Source organism: Athene cunicularia, assembly GCF_003259725.1.
Source record: "Athene cunicularia isolate RWA chromosome 1 unlocalized genomic scaffold, athCun1 chr1_part1, whole genome shotgun sequence".
In the NCBI taxonomy this organism is placed as follows: domain Eukaryota; kingdom Metazoa; phylum Chordata; class Aves; order Strigiformes; family Strigidae; genus Athene; species Athene cunicularia.
In genome coordinates this window covers 89,696,940-89,723,685 of record NW_020799091.1, presented here as the reverse complement: position 1 = coordinate 89,723,685, position 26,746 = coordinate 89,696,940, and the positions used below count along the sequence as shown (strand labels likewise).

Sequence of the window (26,746 nt, the reverse complement as noted above, 5' to 3'; positions counted from 1 at the left end):
ATAAAAGTATTCCATTGATGGGGAAGAGTTTGGGCTGAGCACCTTGGTCTTCAGATGATAACCAGCACTATTAGACAGGAAGCAATGAATGCTAGTGATTGAACTACTTCCATGGGACAAAGGTTGCCAATTTCTGTAACAACATATCATCCTAGGAAGTTGGCTAATTTTCTGGAGCTCAGATCTGAGATGCTGCAGAAAAGATTGCCAAGGTTTAGCTGACCTTGCAGTTACTATACCTTGCTGTTCATTCATATAGCGAATATTCCCAGCCAAGGAAACATTGAACAGATTGAAGGAGACTAGAAGATTCTGTGGTCATTCTTTCCTGAAATATCTGTGCATACACTTGTACAGAGCCTGGGCAGCAAATGGGAAAAACAGGAAGAACAGTAGTTCCAGGCCAGTTGCAAGGCTGCAGTGTGATCACAGTCACGAAGACAGTGACAATGTGCATAATTGGTGCATGGTTGTGGATAGGTGAAGGCTGTTTAGAAAGGATAGAGAAGACAAATTTGGTCACTTGTCTATCTTAGGCAATTGTGACCATGAGATGATTGTTTATTCAAGTCTCTGTACACTAAAGTACAGAAAGGTTGGATGAGTTTTGCAGAAAATTTATTGACATCTCAGAAGTGAATCATCTGATTACTTAAGAAGACTGAGAATTCCAGCAGAAGGCCCACTTAGTGATACAAGAACCTTCTCAGTGGACTAGCGTATAACAAGGAATCATACACTGCTGTAGATCTGGTGCAACATATGTGGGCTAAAGGAACACATATGTGGCACTAGAAATTTATTAACAGTCTAATTAAAGTCTTGGGTCAAATCAAAATCCAAACTGTGAGATATTATCAGTCAAACTACAATGATATTAGCTGTCAGGGAGCAACAAGAATAGGCTGCTCCACAAAAAAGTGAGACAGACACCAAAGGTGACAGCAAGACTGGCAGAAGCCTTTCAAACAAGAGTTGCAATCCCACAGTATCTGAACAAGAACAATATAGCAGATCTGGTGGCTGTAACCAGTTTCAGCCAACAGTCTAGTGACTAACAGCCAAGCCAACGGTAAGAAGTCAAGTCTCTGATCAAGCCAGGAAATTAAGTAAGCTAGGCTTGGCAAGGTGTATGGCCAGAAACAGCATACTTAGGACCTAGCTTGGCCAAGGACCAACAGCAGGAGCCTGAGTTTAAATGCAACTCAAGCCAGTGGGTGGAGGTGCCAGATGCTACTCACTCACAACTTAGTTGTTTTCACAGAAGTCTGATACAGCTGCACTGTATTAGAGCAGATCTAGAGCACAGGCAGCTACAGCCTTGTGCATGGAGGTTACAGAAAATTTCAGAGAGTGATGGTTATTGGCTGGACATATAAATCAGCATACATGACTAAACTCAGGGACTGACCACTAATACTTTTAGTCAAAATTATCCAATTAATAATAATTGCTGCTGATATACACAAATCTCACATTTACCTTGTATTTCTTCACAGTAAATTATCAGAGAGAGTCATCAACATCCTAGGTTCTTCACTGGAAAGGAAAAGCTGATAAAGTGCCTGTTTCTTCCTTCTGTCTTGGATCTGCTTGGTGTTATTTTTATATGTTTCCAAAAGGCTCTCTTGCTACACTTGCTTTCTTATTGGTCCCCAGGTTTAGTTCCACAATGACCCCTTCATTTTGTTAGGTCTTTACCATATATTCTATGATTCTTTAGGTTATTACCACAAAATTATACATCACTAAGCTGAAGCTGAAAAACAAATAAGGCAACAGTTACACTTCGGCTATGTGCTGTTACAGCTAAAATAGGTCAAGTGCATACAAGGTGTGACAAGCCCCTGATGTTTTGCACTGTTGACTTAATATAAAGCCCCCATAGCCTGTTGTTAGCAGTGGCAATAATGTATTCCCTGTACTACTCTAGATAAGGCGGAAGGAAGAAGAGGTCACAAAAGGTGGATATAAAAGTACCATGAGCATAATCAACAAAAAAATCAGGAAGGCCAAAACCCATCAGGTGTGAAGACTAACAGGGAAAGTAGAGTCTTACAAGAAGGGGTTCTAAAGGTACGCTAGTTGCATAATGAATCTTAGGGAAAATGCAGATAGGTTGATTGATGGATGGCAGGGAATCAGCTAGTTATAGACAATGCAGAAAAGGATGAAGTGATGAAATGCTGGGGTTTCAACCCCGAGCCCCAAGTTAAGGTTGACATATGGGTGATTCCCACAGCCCTTCCCAAAGAGGGGGTGAATTTGCCCTTAGGCTTCTCTCCAGGGTGGGGCCGGCCTTGCAGGGAGAGCCATGGGGTAAATGAGCCCCAGGTGTCCTGCATTAAGTAAACAAGGGTCAGGTGTCCCACTTAGGGATAAAAGCTGGGACCACTTGCAGGAAGGGCAGTGTCTGTCTGTGAGGTGGATGCACTGTGCAGAGTTCCCTGTTGGGGAAGGACCTCCTGCCTCCCTGGAACTGGGCTCCAGTCAGGTCTGGCCTTTGTAAATGTGGGCTGTGTAGCGATTCAGTATGTGACTTCCTTGGTCTTATGTATTTGGCTTGTTGACTTGGTTGTCTCCTGTCCCTTCTATGGGAAACTGCATTTCACCATTTATTCCACCCATTGTTGGTTGTGTGGTGTTGTTGTTGGGGTCAGTGGGATTGATGTCAATTCTGTATAATCTGACTTGTTTGTACCCCCAGCGCTCACCCATGTACTGCCCCTTTTGTACCAAATACAATTTGGTTATTGGTTCATCTTTATGCTGGCTGTGTCCTTTATGCTAGGCCTAATAATTGGCAAAACAAGTGCTCTTTTTTTTTTTTTTTTTTTTTTTTCAAGCAAAACTTCATCCCAAAGTAGCATGTACTGACTTGGTTTGAAAGGGAGATAGGCAGCTCGTAGGGGAGAAATAGGCTTTGGACTTAGAGCAGCTGGATCCATACAGCAACACAAGACCGGATGAAGTTCACAGAGTGATAGAAGAGCTGGCCAATGTGATTGTGAGGCTGTGGTTCTCTATGAAAATTCATGCTGTTCAAGAGATGTTTCTGTTGACTGGGAAAAGGCCATGTTATTTCCTTCTTTTAAAAATGATAGAAGGAAGACTGAGGGAGCAGTAGGTTGTACGGTCTCACTTCAGCCCTTTTGCAGTCTGTAGCCCATGAATTACACATCCTCTTGCAGTCCTTTTCCAAGCACATGAAGGTCAAGAAGGCAATCAGGAGTAGTTGAATGGATTTGTTAAGTGCAAATCATGATTGACTAATGTGAATGCCTTCTGTATGGAAATGAGTTATTAGGCAAATGAAGAAGTGGTGGATGTAACATGCCATTCTTTAGTAAGACTTTCGTCACTGTTTACTGTAGCATTCTTGTTTGGAAGCTAAGGAAGTCTGGAGCTGATGAACAGACTGCTGAGTGGGTTGAAAACTTGGCTGAACTATTGGTCTCAAATGATAGTGATCAACATCTTGACAGTCAACTGCTGGCTGATAATGAGTGTAGTACCACAGGAGTCAGCACTGGGACCTGTATTACTAATGACATGGATGATGACAGAGAGTGCCATGTAAATTAGGGGAAGTGGCTGACATGATGTATTATAGAACTTCAGTCCAGAGGTACCTTGATAAATTATTGGTATACCTCTTTTTTGAATTGGTCTTGTTCATCAACTCATCATCCCTGGAGCAGCTGAAGATAAGTGAACTCTTACACTGTTAGTAATGCAATTTTCCTTCTAAAATGTTAAGCTTTTGTATTTTCCCTTCTCATTCCATATACCCTTTGTGCTTATCTTAGCTCAGACACTTATAGAAGCACTGTGAATTACTGCTGTGCAGCCCACCCTATTTAATGAGGAAGTAACAGATTATATAATCTTCTGAAGTGCAGGTGTGTGTGGTATGAAGGTTTCCCATTGCACCTCATGGAGTACAGCATGCTTTATTCTAGTGTAAAGTGTGAGCTGGTATTCTGATTGATACAACAAAGGCAATTAAGAGAAGAAAATGGCTTTGTTTGTTAAGCATAAATCTGTGCCAGATAGCACAGTTTAGTTCTCTAATACTACTAAGTATTATTTGTAAAAAAGCTAATCTAATGTACTATTCACAAAATAAAGGAAAAGAACAATCAAACATCCACAATGCAATTTTATCAGAAATTATTTATAGAGCTTAAATATTGATAGTAAAACCTAATGAATTGTGATGTTCTGAGAAACATTAGTAGAACCTACATTGTTTAAGTATTTTAGTTAAAACATAGTCATCTTTCTAACTATAGAACACTAACTTGTCCCAGTAATAGAGACAGTGCAGAGGCAACTGGTTTAGACAGTGAAAGACTGATGTTGGTTTTTAAGCATCAGATGATTTTAGTCTTCATTTTTCTTTACACATCAGTAGATCTGACATGATGATGATCATCTAATGTTTCTGTGATCTGTGGAATTATGAAAAGTTTTATTTGGGAAAAAAAAAGAGTACTGTGATCTTCATGGAAGTAAACCCATACTAGTCCTTTAAAAGTCGTCTTGAATTTGTTAATCAGCTTAACATGCGATGTTAGTTTTCTAATTCAGTTGCTGCTGGTGACCTGTAAATAATGTTTGTTTGTTTTTAATCCTAATAAGAGAGTTGAGTTATGCATTCAAGCTGTCTTTACATGTGGCTGTGCCTGCTATGATTTTCTCTCTGTAGGAATATTTACTGTAGTTCCTATTTGCTTCTTTCCAGAAGAGGAGAAATTTAGTCTTATAAGCAAAGTCATAGATGCACAGCTTCAGCTTAGTATTTCTGACCCTTACATACCCTGGGAAATAATTTGAACTTTCATGTTCTCAAGACATAGTTTACATGAAAAAGAAGCAAATAGTATTTGAATATACTAACTTTGATACTGTGTATGCCATAGCAATGCAGAATATTAGCCCAGTGTACAGTAAAAGCTAATTAACTTGTTTTTTTCAATATTAAGAATGAGTTTGCCTCCCACAAGGCTAATCAGTCTAGTGAGAAAGTTATCCTAATATATATTTCTAGTACATTTCCTTTCATACCAAGAACTGAACTTTGATTGTTCTGAACTTGCTCTTACACAAATTTCCTTTTTTTTTTTTTTTTTTTTTTTTCCCCTGTTTATCTTGTATCAGTTTAATGAGATGTCCAAAACTGAACGTTATTTCAAGACCATTTACAGTCTTAACTTATGGAGAAGATTTGATCTCTTACCCATTTTGTGATGATCTACACTTAATGTATTCTGTCACAAAGATCTTATTTCTGTCCTAGGATTGCTTGTAGCAGAGCAAGAATACACATGTGAAAGTACAAGCTAATTAGGAATGATAGTGATTAAGAATGATAGTAATATTGCTTCAGACATACAATAGTAAACTTCCATCTGAATTAAACACAGACATTTTAGCTTGAAATAGAAAGTAGATGTAATGTATTCCTTAAAGAATAACAGCTTAGTCATCTTTAAACCTGTTTTTTCCTGAAAAAATGTTCATCCAAAGAGTAAAATGACCCTGACAGCAGGTAACTCGAATTCACGGAAGTTGAATCCATCTCTGAGAACAGCACTTAAAACTCTAGGTTTAGTAATAAAAATCCCAAACTACTATCATTTTGAAACCTTGTAACTGGTATTTTAGCATTAAAACAAGCAAGTTTTTGAAATGCCTTCCTTTATTAAATCTTGCGCTGGACTCCTCATGCTCATTGGTGGTGTTATTCGAGGCCGGAGAGAGGGTAGAATGGAGAAATCAACAGAAAGTAGTGAAATGTTTGATTAATCTTGATCTTTAAAAATTGTGTTTCAGACCATGTGCCCCTTCTTAAGAGTTAGAAAAGGCAGCAATGAAAATAGGGCATCTCAATTAAAGTGTACAAGCAATAAACATCAACATTTATAGATTTACTTAATGCTTAAAGAAAATTACAGAAGTTATCTGTATCTTGTTATCAAGTAATTCCATAGACAGTTTCTGCCCTAGATAGATGTGAAATTATGTTTAGAATTGCACAGCTCAGGAATTAAAATAGAAATTAATTGGGAATTGTCATATCTGGAGCATTTCTGAAGCTGTTATTTGCATTTCTGAAGCTTTGTCAAACCCAAGAGCATTATTCCTCAGAAATTATTCTTTCTATGAATTTTGACTGATATTGTAGCACAAACAGTCCTTTATTTTGGATAATTATAGCACAAGTAAAACTATCCAACATACCATAATTTGTGATGAAGGGATGAAATCTTGGACCTCCTAAAACTTGGTGGTTTTTCACTGAATTTAATAGCAATGAGTTTTCTTCCTGGGATTTAGATACGTATATGTGGCTTAAATCTGCAGCTCTTATAAATATAAGCATTCATAGCTACATTAAGATTACTCATGGGAGTAATGTCTGTTTGGCAGCAGGTGATTTTTCCCCAATGTGACCCAATGATTTTAGCTGCAGAATATGCAAACTCTTGCTACAGGTGGTTCAGCGACCATTTGTACTAGTTCAACTGTTTAAAGTTGAGTGTTACTGCTCTTCTGTAAATACCACTATATAATATTTCTACTAATCTTTTATGGAATCGACTCAGCTGATATAAAAAATTGATACTACAGAAGTCTCCAGCGTAAACCAGATTCCATAGAGTTCACCTGTAAATGAATTGTCCCTAAGTATTAGTGGTATGGTAATACCTATAATGCTTTATTTTGGTTCACACGGATAATTTAATTTCATGTTTTCAATAAGTCAAATGTATTTTGAAGTTTCAGGAAAAAACTGCAACTGTTTTTTAGAAGATACTCACTTTAAGTTTGAAGGGCCATAATTAAATAAAAGATTAAAGCTACAGTGGTAATTAGGAATTGGATAAGGGAAGTATTCTTTCCTCTTGCATCCAGTGTTATCTGCGTTATCAAAACTGATATCTGTGGCAGTGTATAAGATTGCTTTTGGTAAAGGTGTGTGCACAGTCATATTAAAATTAATGTCTCATTGTTGATTATTAAAATTTACCTTATTTCCAATAATTATAGTAGCTTGTCCATATCTTTTTCCATACAAAGACTTCCAAAACTAGGATAGCCGCTTTTTAAATGTGCATTGCAAAATGTTTTCAAACTGCTTTGTCTGACTTTATTATGTAGCTCAACTAAATGCTCAAAGACAAGTCTGCTACTAAGTTATTTTTCTTTCAGGCAAATACATTGGACAGAAGTATTATTGCATATTTTTAAGTCAGTGTTAGAACAAAGGAATAGAAATGTGGAGAAATCTATTATCCAATCAGCTTTGGATGTGGATAATCAGTTTAGAATACAAATGCTAACATCATTTTTGCTGATTTTAGCATAATTCAAACCATGATGTTAGCTACCAATTAAAAAAAAAAGGTGCAATATATAAATGCACTTCTGAACTGACAAATGCATTTTTGCCTTTTTGAAACATCCTAAAGCCTAATCTAGTGCTTTTAATTTTATACAGTGAAATTATTTTTCAGAGAAAAAAAAAAAAGTATTTCCAGAGGTTAGTTAACTAGTTTTGTGAAAATTACTTTTTAGCTGAACATGTAGATAGATACAACGAAAAAATAAATAACTGATATTTTAAACTTTTGAAAACTCATTCAGTAGGGGTAATTCACAGTTTTTGTTTGCATCACTGACAAAAAAAAAAAAAAGAATTCCTTCAGAATAATTAGCAATATAGGGAAAGCTTTCACAATACCCTCATTTCTGCCATTGCATTATCTCAGGTCAAGAAAGACAGCAATATAGTTGCTTTACTGATACATTAAAATGGTTGCGTAGGCTTTTCTTACGCACCCATCTTTTTAATATTTGGAAAGGGCGCTTCAGTTCATTAATTCCCCATGGACTGCAAATTTCATTTTGAACCTCTAAGCTGGTTTCCAAAACCTGAAACTTTGTTCCTGAGATGAAATAATTTTGAGACTGTTTCTCTTCTCACAAGAAGCAAGAAGTTTATTTCCAGGAATTTCCAGGAATTCCAGCTTTTCTTTGCCTTCCTAAACATTTTTGCTCATTAAGTTCCTTAAAGCTATTTTAATTTTGTTCCATAACCCCAAAAGACAGTATTCCCCTGGCTGTTTGATGCATTCCTGTGTATCATATCTTGCTGTCAGCAGTTCATCATTCAGTGCTACTACCCTTTAATATGACACTTTATTCGGATATAGTCCATGTATTGGGCTTAGATTACTGGAGTTAACTGCTAGATATATTTCCTACAAGGCATTTCCTGAAAGTATCAATTCTTTCAACAAGACACCTTTGACTACTGGAACAGCTCCAAAATCTGTTTATAAAATTGGGCTTCAAACCATTTTTTAAATTTAATTTTTCATTTATCCACAACATTGACAGTAATCAGTGGAAGCATTCAAAATAATGTCTAAATCTTCTGTCTCTATGAAGTAATCTGTTAGTTGATCTGCTAATTTGTCATAAAGAAAGTAATTCTTGTCTGCAACTTGCAATATGGCTAGTCCTGAACCCCTTCTCTCACACTTTTTCTTTTACAAGTTTTGTATCACCATGGGCTTTCTGGGCCATTTGATTTTTTTTAAATCCTGAAATCAGTTTATTTTCTAAAGTCTATGTTATTTAACTAAAAAAAACCAAAAAAAACAAAAACCCAAACCAAAAAACAAAACCCCAAACCTTTGGTTTTTCTTGATGGTAAGTTATCTTATAATAAATCTATTTAAGAAGAACTCCATATTATATTTAGGGTCATCATAATGAGAAAAATACGGAGAGAACATTTAAGCAAAGGGGGGAAAAAAAGGCCCATGCACTCCCATTTGAGAATATACTTTTGAAAAGCTCTTTCTATAAAGATGTTAAATTAGGGAAATATCTCCATCAATTTTGACTTAAAAATGAGTTTCCATGAATGATTTTTTTACTTTTTTTTTTTTTAGATCAGGAGCAGTCCAGTTGTCATGTCAGTGCATCTGTCCTATTCAAGTCCACAGATGAGGAATCTGTTTTCCATCTTCTGCTTAAACAGTCACAAGGTATTTAATTTCTTGAGTTTTACTTTGAATTTTTTTACAAGCTGTGATCTTTTATGGTCCCTGAAATCTAGAGTGTGTATAAAATTTGGTATTTCAATGATGTTTTGAATCTGCCTCCTTATGGAAACAAGAATTAGCCCCATGTCAGTGAAGTAAGTTTGTTTTACTCAAAATAAATAAGTAATAACCAGAGGTACATCCAGTAAAGTTCCTCTGAAGTGTGAACTGTTCATTTTTGACAATTATTTTTCCTCAACCCTGCAACGATTTTCTTGGACTTTTGAAATCAGATTTCTTTTATAAATAATGTCTTATTTTCATGCACAAATGTCATGTGTGATGTCAAAGTGATGGTATGTGTAAAAGAAACAAGAGGAATGCAACCTGACCTTATAATAAGAGCTATGAGTATGAAATAAAAAGGGTGAATGAACCAATATAGTAATGCAGTCTTGACATATTCCTAGGAATGATTTTGAATTAAGAGATTAAATCCAAGTAAATATAGTTGTTTTTTAGGACTGTCAAGATAAGCAACACTACTATAAAAATGTTTATGAAATACAAGATAGAAAAGCATCAATTGTTAAAATTAATAATTCAATTTAAATTGAAAGGCTACTTAATAGCTTTTTTAAATGATAAATTATGTTTTTGTAATAAGTGCAAATGAGTACACTTGAAAAATAATCTTTTAAATATATTTAAACCATTATCACTACTTATTTTATCAATTTATAGTGCAACAAGTCAGTTTCCTAAAACCTGAAGTACCAGAAAGGAAAAAATATAATTGCTAATAAATTTCTTTTTAAAATAAAATCTAGTTTAAAGCATCAGTTAAGGAGAAAAGGAGCAGGTAAGAAATTCCAAAAATAAGAGTTAAGCATTTATAACTGCTTTTACTTTTTACTGAATTAACAGAAAGCAAAATATGAAATAAACTTCACCATTATTTGGTTCTAGATATGCTTAACTTTCTCTTCAGGCTTGACAGTCCTTTCAACATTTTTTTTCTTCTAAGATAGTTTTTCTGTTGCAAATTGTTTTCTGTATTTTCTTATGCTGTTCCTGATCATTTCAAATGTGACAATAAAATATAGAAGCTATAAACCTGAATGATATGGAAAGAATTAAGCTATTTGGTTTTACTTTTATAATTAAGTTTTAGGTGACATTGCTGGTCACATCTGATCTGAGATAGGAGTGACTTGCCTTTAGTGTTGTAATTTTACCGAAATTGATTTATGACTTATGTATGATAGCAATTGTTTTATTTGATTTATCCAGAGGTATAGTAAAGCTTGGATTACCATAAAATTAGAGTATTTTAATCATTACAAATTACTAACTGCTGAAGTATAGGAGATAGGTTGATTTCTGTATTTATACACAATATTTAAATATTTTTCCTAATAATTCTTTCTATAATTACTTCTCAGATATGCTTTCTAATTTCAAAACACACAGATAAATTATCTTAAATCTTTTACCAAACAAAATAATCTTCCTTGTTAGGATCCTGCACAAACATATATGAGTGTCTGTTTAATGTTACTATAGATACCAGAATAAGCCATGCCATGTTTCTTGAAGAAATAGTATTTATCTCAAAGACCTGGGTTAGAAAAATGAAATGAGGGTGACTTGTTTTCAATTTCATTCAAAAATTTGCCACATACTGTGATTTTCCTGAATATGTACTTGCCACACCTTTATTTTTGTAAAGGATGTTGCAGACCTTGCTGTTTCCAGCAAGGAGCTGTTTTTGTTTTATCTCCTTGAAGTTTCCTATGCCTCAACAATATTTCTGGGTGATACAGATAGAAAGATTTAGAAGAAAAAGAAGATGGAAGAATTGATCTGGACATCATATAATTTTCTATATGTACATTTTACATGGGCATATATAAAAGTTATAACTGTTGTCATGAGTTTACATTTATTTCTTTCATAGAAGCAGTAAGAAACTGTCCAAAACAATCTAATTCATGTACATAGTAAAACTGACAGAGTAATCACTTGACAGAAATATTAGAGCAGGAAAGCAATCTTTACAAATTATACTTTCCACTACTTTTTCTTTTATTTTTAAAATATTTTCATGATGTAAATCTTTTCTTCTGAGGATTCTGCAGCCCGTTCTCCATTGTTGGGAGGCCATAAAATGGGTCAATGCAGGCATTTTTTTTCAACTGGTCTCATTCACAAGTCGGGGACAGGAAGCATGTCAAGAATTTTTATGGAAAGACTCAGTACTCCTTTTTCCCTACACTTAACAGTAGATGAAGTGTGGATTAGATGCAGGTGTTACTGCTTTACCAGTGTTCCCAATGAGGAAAGAATACTTTGAAAATGTGCTGGAACAAAATATTAGTAGACTTAATGGAATATGACTGCTAGATCATTTTGTGAGTAAAATTTATGCTTGTGGAAAAACTTTGCTTACTGCTAATTAATTACTTGTTTTTTTCCTCTGACTTTAAAAACTGAAGGGAGAAATTAAAAAAATAGTGAGATAGGCTGAGAATCTTGGAATAATTTTTCATTGTACTTTTACAAAAATCCAAAATACTAGCCATGCTGTGAAATTTTCTCATGGTAGAGTATCCTTTTTCCTGTCTTGGCTTCTCAGTAGCAACATAAGTCTTTTGGGCTGCTTTGTACTGTTCCCAGTAACACAGACTTCATTACTTCACCTGGTCCTAATACTGAAGCTGTGATCTCGTTTTGCTTTCAACCTCCAGTCATTGCATTTTATGGCTTAGCTGATGTCCAGGTGGTCAGTAAGCCTGTCTGTTGTGAACAACGTGGGTTACTATCAAGCAAGAACAGTAAATGGGACAGTTAGCTGAACCTGTTTTTTTGGATATCCCTCTCCACAATTTAGCGCAAGTTTTATATTTAGAAACTTCTATGTTTTAAAACTGTCATTTCAACTGTTCCACGTTCATCTCTTTTCCCTTTTTACTGAGATGTCTATGATTAGCTATTCAATTTTGCAGTCTGACTTTGCTTTAGTGTAAAATACATGTATTTATTAACTTTCCCAAGCACTTACGAAGAAAAGATAAAATATATTCAATAAATATATACACTGTTAGAGAGACATTTTCCAAAAAGCTGCCTTCAGTGTTAAACCACTTTGGCCATCAGATTTGATATATTAAAATTCTGTGTGTGTACTTTGGAAGCACGTTGCTATTATAGATTCATACTTTATTCAACAATATTTTAGAAAGCATTTTAATGTACTTTTTATGTCATGCACAGTCCACTATGATTGTGGATAATATGGCTTTTAAACTAATTTCACCTATGAAATGACATAAATTTTGGTCAGGTCCTCAGGCCATTTCCTCAAAATGGTACATTTCAAGACTTCATCCTTTAATTCTATACTTATTTCCATCTTTTTTCTTTCAGTAATTCTGCGTGTAGAAACTGTGGGTTTTTGTTAGTCTTTTTTTTTTTTTTTTGCTGAAAAATAATGAAACTAACATACTTGATTTTCCTGGTTGTCTTAGCTCCTAGGAAGACTCCATCTTTTTTATAATGCTTTGATTATCACCAAATGACTTGAAGAGCTAAAAAAGAGTTATGAGAAATACTTCTCCATTCTAGCATACTATTTGGAAAAGTTGTTGGAAAACGTTAAGCCCTCTTTCTTCTTCCATGTTTTAACTGCATTCTGTGACCATGGTTTGGTCACTCATGACAAACAAACAATTTTACACTTTATAACTTACATCAGAGGTTGTGTCAGGAAGTAGTCAATATTCATATAATGGATCCTGTAGGAAAGGGACATTCAAACAATAAAAAGACTGAATGACCAGGTACGTATGCAATACTATCCTATTTTTATCTTTATAAACAGTTATTAATAATGAAATTAACTGAAGTGGTCACACACAGAGAGACCTCACTGCAAGAAATAATGAAGTGTTAGGATAATTAAGAGATTCACTTGAAGAAAAAAAAGGCTTTCTCCTTTTCAAGGTTTTAGATTCAACATTTCCTTTTTGTTTGGCATGCATTTTCACAAGGAAACTGAAGGAATTAGAGTTCCATTGAAATGCTGGAGGATTCAGGTGCCAGATTTCCTTTGAACTTCCTTAGTCTACATATTTTTCTGTCTTATCTATTTGAGTCTTCCTTCCTTGTGATGAACTTCTACTACTTTTCTTTGTTTTTGTTTTTCTTTCATTAGTGTTATTGCCTCCCTGAATTTTCCCCTTTAGAAACTATCAAGTTTCACTTTTCTGAGCAAAACTGTTCAAAATATGAGTAGTTCATAAGCTGTGGTACACAATTACTTGTGCTACACAAGATTCTTTCAGGAAGTGTACAGCCTAGAGTCAAGTCAAAAGCTGCCTCTGTCAGTGAGAGTGACCTCTAAAGCCCATGGTGTAGATGCTGGCATATGGAAAAACAAAGTTCATGATTTCCTGTTTAGGTTTTCTTTAACATCTTCTAGATAGTGTAAATAACTTCTAGTATAGATTTATTTGTGAGGAGGATTTTAAACTTGAATGCAGAGAGATTACTTTTTTATTACATAGTGGCCATAATAAATAATAATGAATTTTAGCACCTAATTTAGGAAAACAATTTGAAAATTATGTAAAACTAGGTAGAGCAGTTTGAATTGAACCTGGGCTGCTCTGAAACTTACTGTTGAAGCTGTTGGTTTGAGCTTTCTCTTCCCCTGCTTTCCTTTTTACTGACCAAATAGCTCTATAGCATGCTGTGTCATGGGTATGTTAACTGCTTCAAGACTGGGTACCACTTATGCAGACGACTTTGCAGGTAGGTGTCAGACATCTGTCTGACTCTTCATGTCTAGGAGCGTGGGACTGGTAGGTAGGTTTCCTCATAGATGGACAAGGAATGACATCAAAGGAATGAAGGCAAGGAGGAGGCAGGCACTCTTCTGAAGACAACCATCAGTGGCTCCGACTGATACTGTTCCTCAAGTGTAGTTACACTCAGCTCACAAGGCTGCAACGCACCTTTTCCTTCTACTCTGCTGTTTTTCTTTTTTTGGGAAAGGGCACAGTTTAGTAGACCAGGTTTTGACTTTTAGTGTTCCTGTTTTTTAGCCTGCTTCTCATTCTGTTCCTGCTCCTGAGATGCTGTTAGGGCTGGCTTCCTGGGAGGGTCCAGGGTTAACTCCTCGATCAAATCAGTGCACAAAGGCAGATTTAGCTCCAGTTCCGCTATGTTACTATGAATATAGGACAGTGGCTGGCTGATTGCAGACTGTATCTAGATGGGAAGTTACTGGTTGTTGGATACCTAGTAGAAAAATTTATGGCCCACATGTCCTTATCACCAGTCTGTCAGAGAAAGTTTACTGACAGGCTGTATCTCACTGTAAATTGGTGGATTGTCCCTGACTGATGGAGGTCCCTTAGAGGTGGTGGTCTGTCAACCAGGAGCTTCACGAGAATATTGTGATATCATCTTCACTGGAATCATCCTTTGAGTGAGAGACCTACCTGTCCTCCACCTTGGGGTTATGATATTCCTTCCTCACTGGATCACTTTTGGGGTGTGTATCTTTTACTGTACACAAAGAGACTTTGCAAGCAGGATTTATGCAGTTTTAGAATACACAGCTTTGTTTTATCGGCTCAACATGCAGTAGATAGATAACTGGGACTAACAAACTGCTAGGCTAAGTATTAATAAGGTCAGTATTCCCAGTGGGACATGGGATGTATCTTTGCTGCCCACATTGTCATCAGTCATCTGGGGACAGGTCAGCCTCCACTCCTTCTTGGAATAGGTTGATCCGTGATGTTGCTGAGTTCCAACCTTCTGATTCTTTGCATTCTTTTCATAGAGTTTTTATATTTCATTTCAGTAGTTTCTTACTGAGTCCTTGAGCTGCTACTACCATTTTACTTATGTTTTTACCTTTCCTATCTTGCAAGGCTTAGGTATATTCTCTACCAATTTTCTCAGTAAAATCATTTCAAAGTTGTGCTGTGCCTAATTAGGCTTTGCATCATAGGCAGGTGAACTGCTACTCTGAAGATGACATATGCATTTGAAGAACTTATGCCCACCAGAAAATAGCAGCCTTCTTGAACACAGTGTATGCAAGACAGAATGACTTTTCTTCTTGGTCATCTTTGGCCTATCTGTATGACTGTTGCCTTGTTTAAACCTTCAGCTAGCATTTTTGCTTATTCTGTTATCTCTAAAGTGCCATCATGGCACTCAGAAGCTTCTACAGATGAAGATTTGCTTTGTGAGATTTGCAGCAGAAGGGAAGATGTGGGACCCCTTCCTACCTCATGTGCATTGCAGTTTCATGATTGCTGAATCACCCTGGTTTACCTCTCTCAACCAGGTGAAACCATTATAAGAGAGTGGTGTTCCCATGCTCTAGCTGGCAGAGAAATAGGCTTTTTTAAAAGAGGGTGTCAGTAGTGAGACATGACATGGCAACATGAGTGATGCAGTCTAAGGCATATTTATCTCCAGAGAGATATGCTGACAAAGTCAATGCATTCCAGCTCGTGGCATTCTGGAGTGCAGGTTGTCTCTACTGTCAGCATGGGAAGCCTTGGAGAGCTTTCTAAAGCCACAGCACATCTAAGACTCCTCACAGACTCCTCACGTGGAGAAAATCAGTAATCAGCACAGACATTTTTGTGTCATGTTTTAGGGAACTCTGCGAACTGGCCATGTGAATGAATAGTTGGGGAATTTGTGCTCAAAAGTATTCTTACAGGAAAGTCTAGTTACAGGCAGTGGGAATTATAGTGTTAATGAGTGATGTGCTTTTCAGCACTGAAACAAGTGTGCTTGGTATATTGGTACATCAAAACATGAAATATTCCAATACAATAAGCAATAAACCTTAAAGATTTTTCTTTGTACTTCTGTGAAATATCTTCAGGCCATATTTTACATATATTTATGGGGCCTGTTATATGTACTCTTTTTGCCATTGAGTTTTACTTTTTTACAAATTATATGCTGTGGACATATCTTTATGTTTCTGGAAACCCAAGCAACTGTTTTAGTGAAATAAAGTTAATGAAGTGAAAGGCAGCACTGTAAGAAAAAGCAGAAAGTGTCTCTTACTGTTCTTTTGTAAACAATCCCTTGAGTTGAAGGAAAACAGTATTCCCTTGACTATATACAGAAGTTATTTATCTACTTCAGCATGCTCTCCTGATGTTGTGAAAGGAGAGAGAGGAACAAAAGATATTCAGGATGCAAGTAAAAGAATGGAAGGCATCAGAAACCCAACTTTTTCATAGCCTCATGCAAATCCACATAAGACTTCCCATGCAGATTTATCATGGAAAGCAGATTCTCAAGCTATAATTGCCTCAGATTTAAGCTAGACCATGCAGTAGGTTTCATCAGAATCTCATGATTTGTTACTGAACATCCAGAGTATAGCACTTCAGAGCATTTAAACTATGCAAATTAGCCTCAGGGGAGGCTGTTATTTCACATTATCTTAGCCTATTTCTCCATTTAAAAATATCTACTGTGTTTTAGAACTTGATAAGAAATTATCTCCTTCAATTTCAATAGAGCTAAAAAATGAAAAGATAATTAATTCGGTCTTAGAATAGCATATTGCTGCTAATCTATTTGATAACAGCTGTGGATGGACAAGAAGGAGCCAGAATGCGTCCTTGAATAAGACAGAACTCCTTACTTTCTCCCCTTTCCTTTTCCTGTTTCTTGCTTCTAGTCTTTACCTGTTTAGGTAATAAACCCAGTGAAAACTCCAATGACACAGATTTGTTTCATCCTGTAAACTAATCAGTAAATCTATGTCTAGCTCTAAATTGTCTATAAAAAGTAATCTGTTTCCAGCCACACATGCACAGTGGGGAAGTTACCAGCAGTATCACAAAGTTGTTTATTGAGCAGCTGAACTAAAGAAGCTTGGTATTCTAGACTTCTGTCTTATATTCATTTTGCCTATCTTCCTCTGCTCCTGGAACAGCATGTCTCTGTTCCCCGTTAATTCATCTGTGCAAGACCCTTCCACATCCATGCTCCACCCCAAATATACACTGAAGACTAAGTTTCCTCCCTTCCCCAAACCAGCTAGTAATTTTCTAACTGAGAATGACTGTTGAGTCTGCTGTAATTTTTCTTCATTTGTGTTTTTAAGTTGACTTTCTCTATCCAGCTATTGAGTTCCACAAAGCATTGGAGTGTTGGAGATTCTTGTCCAACTTTGCTGAAAGTGGACAGAAGACTGAAAAAGTTAAATGCTGCGTGCCCCCCTCCCCAAAAAAAACCCAAACCAAAAACAACCCCCCCCCAAAAAAAAAACCCAAACAACCCAAAACAAAAACAACCCAAAAGAAAACCCCACGAATCAACCTGCCCTACTGGTATTTATATTAATAACAAAATGTATGGAAAGATGGAACAATTACACAGATCTTCTTTCTTAAGGGGCTGAAAACAATTATACAGTTCTTGAAAACATGACATTGATATATTGTTTTTTTAAATAAGGACATATCTGTAGGAAAGAAATTGAACCTTATGGACAAGAACTTTTAGAGTCAGCAGATCATGATAAAATCTGATGTTTTTCACAAGATGATCTGAGAAGCTGAGGGAAAGAAGCGCTAGTTGGTTTGAACTTAATGTCCTTTTTTTTTTTTCTTTTAATTACTATAATTTATCCAGGAGAGAAAAGACAATTTAAATATTAAGTAACTGTCTGGGGCACAGATTTTATTTTAAAACGTGAATGCTAGAAGGCAATATTGAAACTGAGCTTTCAAGCTTGATGTTTTATGCTTTAAGAGTGCTTGATAATTACACTGTTGAATTAATGTTCTTTTTTTTCTTCCTACATTAAGTTTTTCTAGAACTTTTTTGAAAAATGTTTTTATTGATTTATATTTTTTTTTTCCTTTTGGCCAATAAAGAATGGGTCTCATACAAGTCAAAAGCCAAGGAAAAGTAAAATTCTATATACTAGGCATTCAGTAGTTAAACAATTTTCGAACACAGTGGTAGCAGAATTCTCAATATAGTGGCTCACGCTTTAAAGCCAGTGAACCCTTAAGGTTTTTCTTAATCAAAATTTGATTTAACTAGCCTGCAGGAGCATTGTGTACTTCAGCTTAATTTAAAAAGTTTTATTTCCCAAGCGTTAAACTTTTCATATATCTATTTCAGTATGATGATCCCTGCTCTGACCCTTTTTTTCTCATCCAAAGTAGCAGCAGGGTTCTTAGAAGTCCAGGCTCCAGTGCCAGTGTGAGGAGTCACTGGACACAGGTATTTAGAAGACAACTTTAAGAGTTTATTGCAAACCCTTGGTACTCAGTGTAAGTGCTATATTGAGGGACTGTGAACAGCAGGGATGTGTCTGGAGTCTCTTTTGGAATTTAGTGTGTTGTAGCACAGCGCCTGGTATGTTACACAGGTGTCTGTATTACAAAGATGAACAACACAGTATATGATAGTGGTCAAACCTGAGGCATTGTCAGACAGTTTTACTGGCCAGCACCCTGTTTACATGATTGGCATCTTTTATTCTCTTTTACCTTTATTCTCCTGTGCTTGTTCCTCCCTCATCTACTTTGGTCTTTCTCTTTTCCCTCCTGTGTTCTCTCCCCTAAGCATCCCATAATAAGTTTTATACGCATTTAAATAATATGTTTGGCTCCGCAGTAGGGTATGTAATAAATTGAGATAATAACTGCTAACAATTGCATTCAGAAGTCAGGGCAATTATCCATGATAGGGAAAAATGCATTTGGTTTGTTCAGTTCTGACTGATGGATGGTGTTCCTGATTCAGTAGCGTATCTGAGTATGTTTAATTTCAGGTGTGTAAGACAACCCATAAATAGCAAAGAATTTAAATTTAAGCATCTGCTTCAGTTGCACTGAAATTACAGGAAATGTAAATGTGTATGTTAGGCATGCTGTGGTGTGAATTGAGGTGGGATTATTTGTGTGTTTAATTATTTTGATAAATACTTTAGTATGCCAATATCTATATGTTCACCTCAAAATATATATATTTTTCCTTGTTCACAAGATATAACCTGGATCAATAATACTGTAACTGCAGTTCTTAACAAATGGGGTCTTTAAAATTGTTCTCTGTAGGAGAGGAATAATTTAATTAAAATGAACATCATATCCTTAGTACTCCGCTGCTTTAATTCTCTTCCCTAGATATTTTGTCATAATATTACTAAGATTAACAAATTATTCAAAATATTTTTTTATGGGGGAGATAATAAATTATTCACATTCTTATTAAAAATTTATACCTTTCAGTAACCAGGGAGAATTGCGTTCCCTGATTTACTTTTCTGTCACAAAGCCTGAATGATTAGGCAGGGACTATTTTGATTTGATAAAGCCACTGGGATTGTACCTGCCTGAGTATATTTGCTAAAGAATGTGTATCACTAGTACCTCTTTCCTCTTCATATAAGACTCAGTAAAAACTGATTTATTTTTCTCTTCTACCTTTGATGCATACAGAACCCTATTTTCAGCTTTCACAGTATTTATGTTGAAACCCTTCCTGTTTACATGAAGATCAGGTTGATGCCTTCAGTAATCAACATTAGTAATGATCTTGAATCTTACAGTAATATTTAGGTTTAAGCAATATTTATTTCTTTAAATGCATCACTGATAACAAACTAAAAAAAAACACACCCAAAACCCAAACCAACCCAGGAAAAAAAGTGTGGGCACTACTGCTGTGTTTGCTGTGTGTGAAAGAGAAGGGTGTACTTTAACTGTAACTCAGTCTTTGCCTCTATTTTAATGTGATGCTTATCCTGCCCATAAATCATAGTATGTAAGTCAAGAGAGTGGATTTTAATATTAAGTATCAGACATAATTTGGGTATTCTTAGGGAAATACAGAACAAAGATTTATGTTACAAATAGGTGAAAAGTGTTTGAATCATGACCTTTATATTACAAGGAGTAATTTCTCACAGTCAATGAAGCATGCAACACAGAATTCTTCACTGGACATTAGAGTTTATGTTAAGAACATACATACAATGCTTTATTACAGTCATAGTCACTTGGTCTAGTATCATCTGCTGCTGCGTGGAGGGAAATTTCTTGCTTTGCACAGTAGTATCTTTTGTGATGACACATTTAAAGGCTTATAAGAACAAAGCTGGAATAGTGTTCGACTTTCTGGGACACTTCTTGCTAGGATATTTTACCTAAGGATTTGACATTTCTGATATTACTGTTAATATGTTAATTTTAGGTGAAACCTGTATTTGCAAAAATAGCTATAACCTTTAAAATTTGACTAGGTAATGAAAGTGCACTGATACTTAAGTACTTCCCGCCCTTGCATGTTGTTAAGATACTTGATAATTTTATTTTCAAAAATCTCCACTTACTTGAGGGAAGGTATTTAACATTGTTTCTCTGGGTTAAAATTAATACAGAGGTATACGTGCACTAAAGCTTTCCCATATGAAGCCATGACTGTTTCAGGATAAAACCTAGAGGCTTGAAAGGCAAGCAGATCCTCTTTTCTAATAGCCGTTTGGTAAAACTTTTGAAAAATAATTTTCATACAAAGTCTAAAAGGAGACTTAGAATGCAAATTATTCCATTCAACTGTCTAGAAGTCCATAAAACTTCCAGATGTGACTCAGTTTCTTTTATCTGTAAATTAGAACTATTAACTTCCTCTTTAAGGTGTGAAACTCAGTCTAGTTAACATATGAGAGTTTTCTGTAATAGATGAATTTATTAAATGCAAACCATGTTTTGTGATTGCCTTGTTTGCCTGCTTGTGCTAACATTAAATATCTTTGTTTTGTACATTGATGTGAAAACTATAGTATTACAACAACTTTTGAGGTTGAATTGTCTTTCATCTGATTGCTTCGCAAGCACTGAAAATCCCTTATAAATTAAATCTTTTTCTTCTTCATACAGATATTAAGATAAAACAAAAGTTAGTAGCCCATAAGAATTTGTATCTATTAATTATGGGTAGCACTGTCTCTCTGACAATGAATACCAATAATGTAGGCTAATCCCTGAGGTTTGCTACCGTTTTTATTACCTCTACTATGTACAACCAGCAGAAAACACAAGCTGAATTGTATGAGTCCTGTTAGAGGCTGTTACAGTTCCATTTTTCTAGCCATTGTATACAATCTTTTCTCTTAAATAAGAAAATAAGCTTGTTGTTGAAAAGAACTTATTCAGACCTGTATGAATAACACATTAAATTTTCTACATGCACAAACAAGCAATTCAGTTTTATCACACACAATAGTGCAAGACCACAATACACAACATAATAGCATGTTAGTAGCTGTTGAGGAAATGTTGGATGATCTTGACCTTTCCAGCTTGCTTTACATCTCTTCAAGTGTAAAATCACCAGTAGTCTTTTCTCAGTGATTTGTCTCTTTTCCAGATCAAGAATGAATTTCTATGTTCTGTTTCTTGTATCCACAGATTTACCTAGTTCTTCCATCTCTGAATTAAGTGGAAATTCTTTTTTCCCTACTTTTTGGTACCTCTTCTTGTTATTGATTAGAGAAATGCAGGGTTTTTTCAAACTTCATGGAGCCTATTTACTTAAGAGTCCCTCCATCTAGTATACAATGTTAGTTAGCCTGTGTTGCCTTCTACAGGTGTTGTTCATCTTTGCAATACAAGCATGATTAAATGATTCTAGATGAGAGTGAGAGATTCAGCGATTCCAAATTATTTACCGGACCAAAAAGAATTTTGGTGGTAATTCATTTGTTCTATCTCACTAAAAAACAGAATGCCTGTAATGAAGAGTGTTGACTCTCACAAGAAGGGACTGAAAACAGGTCAATGTTATTCAGTAGCCAAATGTAAAATGAAACTTGTTTTTATCAATGAGCTTAATTAACTCTCAGAACAATTCTCAAGGAAATATGGAGGATTCACTATCACTGGCAAATTTTAAATCAAGCAGATGAGTTTTTTCTAATTAAGCTCTCTTGTTCCAGAAGAGTTATTGACACTGAACCTTGATTTTTTTCAAATGAGTTCTGAGAAATCCTGTGTATTTAGGTCAAGTTAGATGATGACAATGACTGAAATGTTTAGCAGTGAAGAAAAATTTTAAACCTCTGCATAGTTCTGGGTAGGTAAACATTATTTAAAAATGCTTGTATTGGCTCAATGAAAAATAGCAAATGATACATTGAAATTTCTGAATTAACATTTTCAGAATTTCCATTATATTATTTTGCTTATCCTTTTACTACTTCAGGATGAGCAAGGGCAATAAATCAAGTACTGTCAATAGATATGGATTGTACAAGCTTTCTTTTCTTTGTACATAACTGTTGCAGTCTGCCTCTAAAGAATCATAATTTTCTTTTAAGTTTTATGATCATTAGTCTTTTTACAAAAGGAAGATTTCTAATAATGAAATTAAATTTGGAGATTCAATATATTCCCTCAGAAAAAGATACAGATTGTAGGAAAAATTAACTATTTTTTTTTTAACTCTTCTAACCTTTTCTCTAACTTCTTGTTGCCATATATCGCAAAATAAACCTTTTCTTTTTTTTTTTTTTTCTTTAAGTTGATACCAAATGACAGTTTGTGAAGATCAGTTTACTGTCATCTTTATATGCAAGGATTTTTTCCTTCACCTTTTCTTCAGTTGATGCCTATGACAAACAGCTATTGGGAAAAGCTTTGTCCCTACATTTGTTCAACTTTTGACTGAAAATCACTTATGCATTAAGCTGCTTTAGAGACTGTTCTCAAACATATGGAAAAGCAAAATGCCTTAGATTTGAAGACTATCTGCTTCTCATTTTGACAGATTTAAAAATGGATAATTAAGTCACTTCCATGAAAATTTTCATTTCCAGTTATCTCACCACAAGTTATTGTCAGTGGAAGTTACAGTTACTGACCTAAAATGTCTCCTTCCTATTCCTGAAAGGTGTTGTTTTCATGTAGTTTTATTCACTACTGTATTTCAACTAAGTTTTTTAAAAGAATCAGCAATGGTGATAATTTTTTTTCCTTCCTGAATCAAAACAAAAATAACTTGTCTTTCACTAAAAACTAAAAATGAGCTGTTTGTACAAAAATAAGTAAAAGATAAATTGTAGATATTTGTTTTGTATTTCATATGAAAATGTTGATGTTGGTAGTCGTCTTGTGGATTACAAATTATTTTCATTTCTGGATTCACACAGATGTTCAGGGTCTGCACCTCTGTTCAGAAACACTGCAGCTCCCATTGACCATTGAGTCATCCAAAGCCTGTCTTCTGTGTCAGTATGATTCAGAATCATTTTGACACTGTCAAGTAATTTGGCTTCTTGATCCCTTTCAGAATAGCTTATTCCCAGCTTTAGTGGCATCTTCCCTCTCTCTACTGGGCTACTTTACTTGATTTTTTTAATATTCTACCATAGCAAGTTTTTCCAGTTCAGTTGATTTCTGACATGTCTGTTCTAAGCATTTTGTCCTTTTCTTCTCTTTCTGGAGGTCTCCAAGTGTATCACTCTCTAATCCTCTCTGAATTTAAGAAGCCACCAATTCATATATTTATTGGATTTTTAGAATACTGACTACAATTTGTTTTAAATTAGGACTAGAGGGTTAACTTTAACCTTGTTCACACAACAGGAAGCAATGCACAATCCCCAGCCAAGAACTTCTAATTGTCTTTATGGCTAGAAGCTCATGCCACATTTCAGTTACTGCTCAGGAAACCAGGAGAATAGTAATAAATATCTTATTAACCACAGGAATTCAGGGAATAAAATATTATTGAGACTAACGAAGTTTTATTAAAATTTAAATATGATTTCTATCTGTACCCGAGTCTGACAGGTGAGTAGCTATGTGCCACATTAACTGATCCAAGATGTGCCAGATCTTTTAAGTAGGGTTAAATATTTCTGAAGATATATCTAAACTGATGTGTCCTTACGTGCTATGACTGAGTAGCAGAGATGTACATAAATAGCATGTGAGACCACACTGACAGTAAAACATGATATTGTGTAGACGTGAGAATTTTCAGAGCTTGAAAAAGAAATTATTTTGTAGTTTGAGACTTGCAGACCTAAGACATGTACATACAGTATGTATGGGTTCTGTCAGAAAGCATTGTTAACAAAAGAACTAGTCTGTGTGAATTACCAGTTTGGCTATAAAAATCAAAAATGTCTTTGAAGTAGAAAGGCGCTTGACAGCTCAACATAGTTTCTTGCTAGAGGATATTGCTGATGTTTTTCCCTTTACTTCCTCAAGGAACAAATTACTGTTCTGCGATAGTCTTGATAAACTCTGGAGCAGGTTTTGCGTGACCATGATAACAGAACATAAGATGTATTCCTTAAATTGTCATGATGGACATATGATTTTCTGCCCTCTGTATGAAGCCACTGCAGTTAAATCATTGCTCAGTCCTAGAACTAATAAATCCAACAGCAGTGATATTCAGGCCGTTATTTGACTTCATTTTTTCCTGAACCAAGGAAGTAATCAAAATGACTTGCTAATAAATGTAAAAGAAATGAAGGTTCTTTGTCTTCTCTGAGGAATTTTCTTTTCCAACACGTAGTTTTATAAACTGAGTCCTGAAACCTTGTTTTCAGGGTGCATGATTTTTGTTTTGTGTTTTTCACTGTCATTATGCCAGAAGAAACATATTGAACTCATGGGTAGCATTCCGAAGAGAAGACTGCTTGGTTTAAGTACCAAGTTATCTGTTGTTGTTAATGCATCATATGCTATGTCTGTAGAGAGCCCACAGTACATCTAAAACCAAATAAGCAAATAGAACTGTTTTGGAGCTGATATTTATATGTGTAGTATAGGAAACACGGTAGAACAAGGATTTTGAAATGTTTATTTTTCTGTCATAGAGAAAGAAACTAGTCAAAATTGTGAAACAAAGCTTCTATAGAGAGAAGTAACTTGAGGGCAGTAGAGGTCTCAAGCCTTGAGGATATTTTCTGAAGATATCAGCTCTTAGCCAAAACCCAAATATTTCAGTTACGTTGCAGCAATATTCTGTCCAACCTTTGAGTATTTTACCTATAAGGACAAGGACAAAGAAATTCAATCTGTAAAGCTGTGAGTGGGGGAAATGTTTTGGTGAAGGGGACACCTTTTAGAATAGTTCATGTAAAGACTGAACCCTCAGCTCTGAAATCCTTCGTTCCACCTAAGAATTTTGAGTGTAATCTAGAATTGTCTTTTGTATTTTATTTGCTCTTCTGCTTTGTAGGTAGGAGCTTAACCATGTATAAGCTTGATTTCTTTTATTTTCAGGTTGAATAATAGGTGTAAGTAATTTCTTTAGAATGTTTGAATCTAGAGATTATCTACTGACAGGTTTCAGGGGTTAACATTGAGGCTGGCATTGCCACATGTTGGGTTTTAGGACATTGCACATAGAACATGGTGGGCAAGAGGGTACATAAGTGGAGCAAAAACATTCTTGATGTCTAATTTGACAGGTTAATAAAAGTTATTGTTAGCCCAGTTGCTACCATTCATAGTCAACAATAACACAGGAGAACCTCTGTTAACATAGTTAAAATTGTTACACAGAAGACTTTTCCTATTATCTGCCCTGTTTTTCTGGTGTCCCTCTGGGTCATAAACTTAACAGCATCAGTCCTTCCCAGGGGCAGAGGTTGGATGGGGATGTCAGAGGCCTCTCAATGCCACAACTTCTTAGCTTGGGGGGCTAGTAAAGTGTTCATTCCTCAACAGTTTTGGGATCTGGCCGGATTTACTTTTATGCATTATCTTAACAGAGTCTGCATAAGTGAACTTTCTCTTTACTGGTTCTCAATTATTCAGTTTTCTATTCTCTGCTTTATCTAAACTGATTTAACAAGATTGTATTCATGTAGTGACCGTTGTGATTTGTGTTTAGAGTTTTGGATGTCTGATAACATCCTGTGTTTACACTCTTGCAAACAATTTTTTTATTCTAGTATCATAGATAATTCAGTCTGCACAGATGTTTACTCATATCTCTATAAACTCAAAATATCCTAAACCAAACACGATGGCTAAACAATTACTATCATAAATGAAAGAAGCTAAAATCAATTTATGCCAAGCCAGATCCTTAGACCCTGCCTCGTAAGGCCACTAAAAAGCCTTTTAATAGTAAAGAAACCATATTTACTGAATTACAGAAGTGTTCTCTTCAGTAGAAACAATATTCCTACTATGGGAAGTATTTAGCTGTGAAATACATGTAGCACAGTGTGAGTTCTGTCATTCACAGATCTACTGGTTTATGACACAAGTCAAATTAATGGGCAAAAGTTATTTTTCAAGAGGGATTCTTCCTACCAACTTTGGTCTCTTGAGTGCTAAGAAACCAAAAAAACAGTGCAGAGCTCAATGCTGCCTTACTACAGAAACCTGTAAACCTCGAATGATGAAGAGTATAAGTATTAAGACTATGAAAATACATAACTCGGGAAACATATATAATGTGACTCACAGCAGAGAATAATAGCTAAACTGACTGTTTCAAAAGTTTGTAAACTATGTCAAGGAAACAACTTTGGAAAAGGCACAGTGTTAAGCAATCATTTTATCCCATTCACTTACAAGAGCCTGTTGGAGACCTACATATATATATATATATATATATATATATATATATATATATAT

At 35.3% G+C, this 26,746-nt stretch overlaps 1 protein-coding gene across 1 annotated transcript in view; it reads left to right on the top strand.

The window, feature by feature from the left end:
* Positions 1-26,746, top strand: part of CFAP47 (cilia and flagella associated protein 47) — a 338,064-nt gene that overhangs the window by 264,866 nt on the left and 46,452 nt on the right. Inside the window, exon 57 of the mRNA XM_026846341.1 lies at positions 8,970-9,065. Coding sequence (XP_026702142.1) covers positions 8,970-9,065 — 96 coding nt within the window. The remainder of the gene's footprint in view (positions 1-8,969; positions 9,066-26,746) is intronic.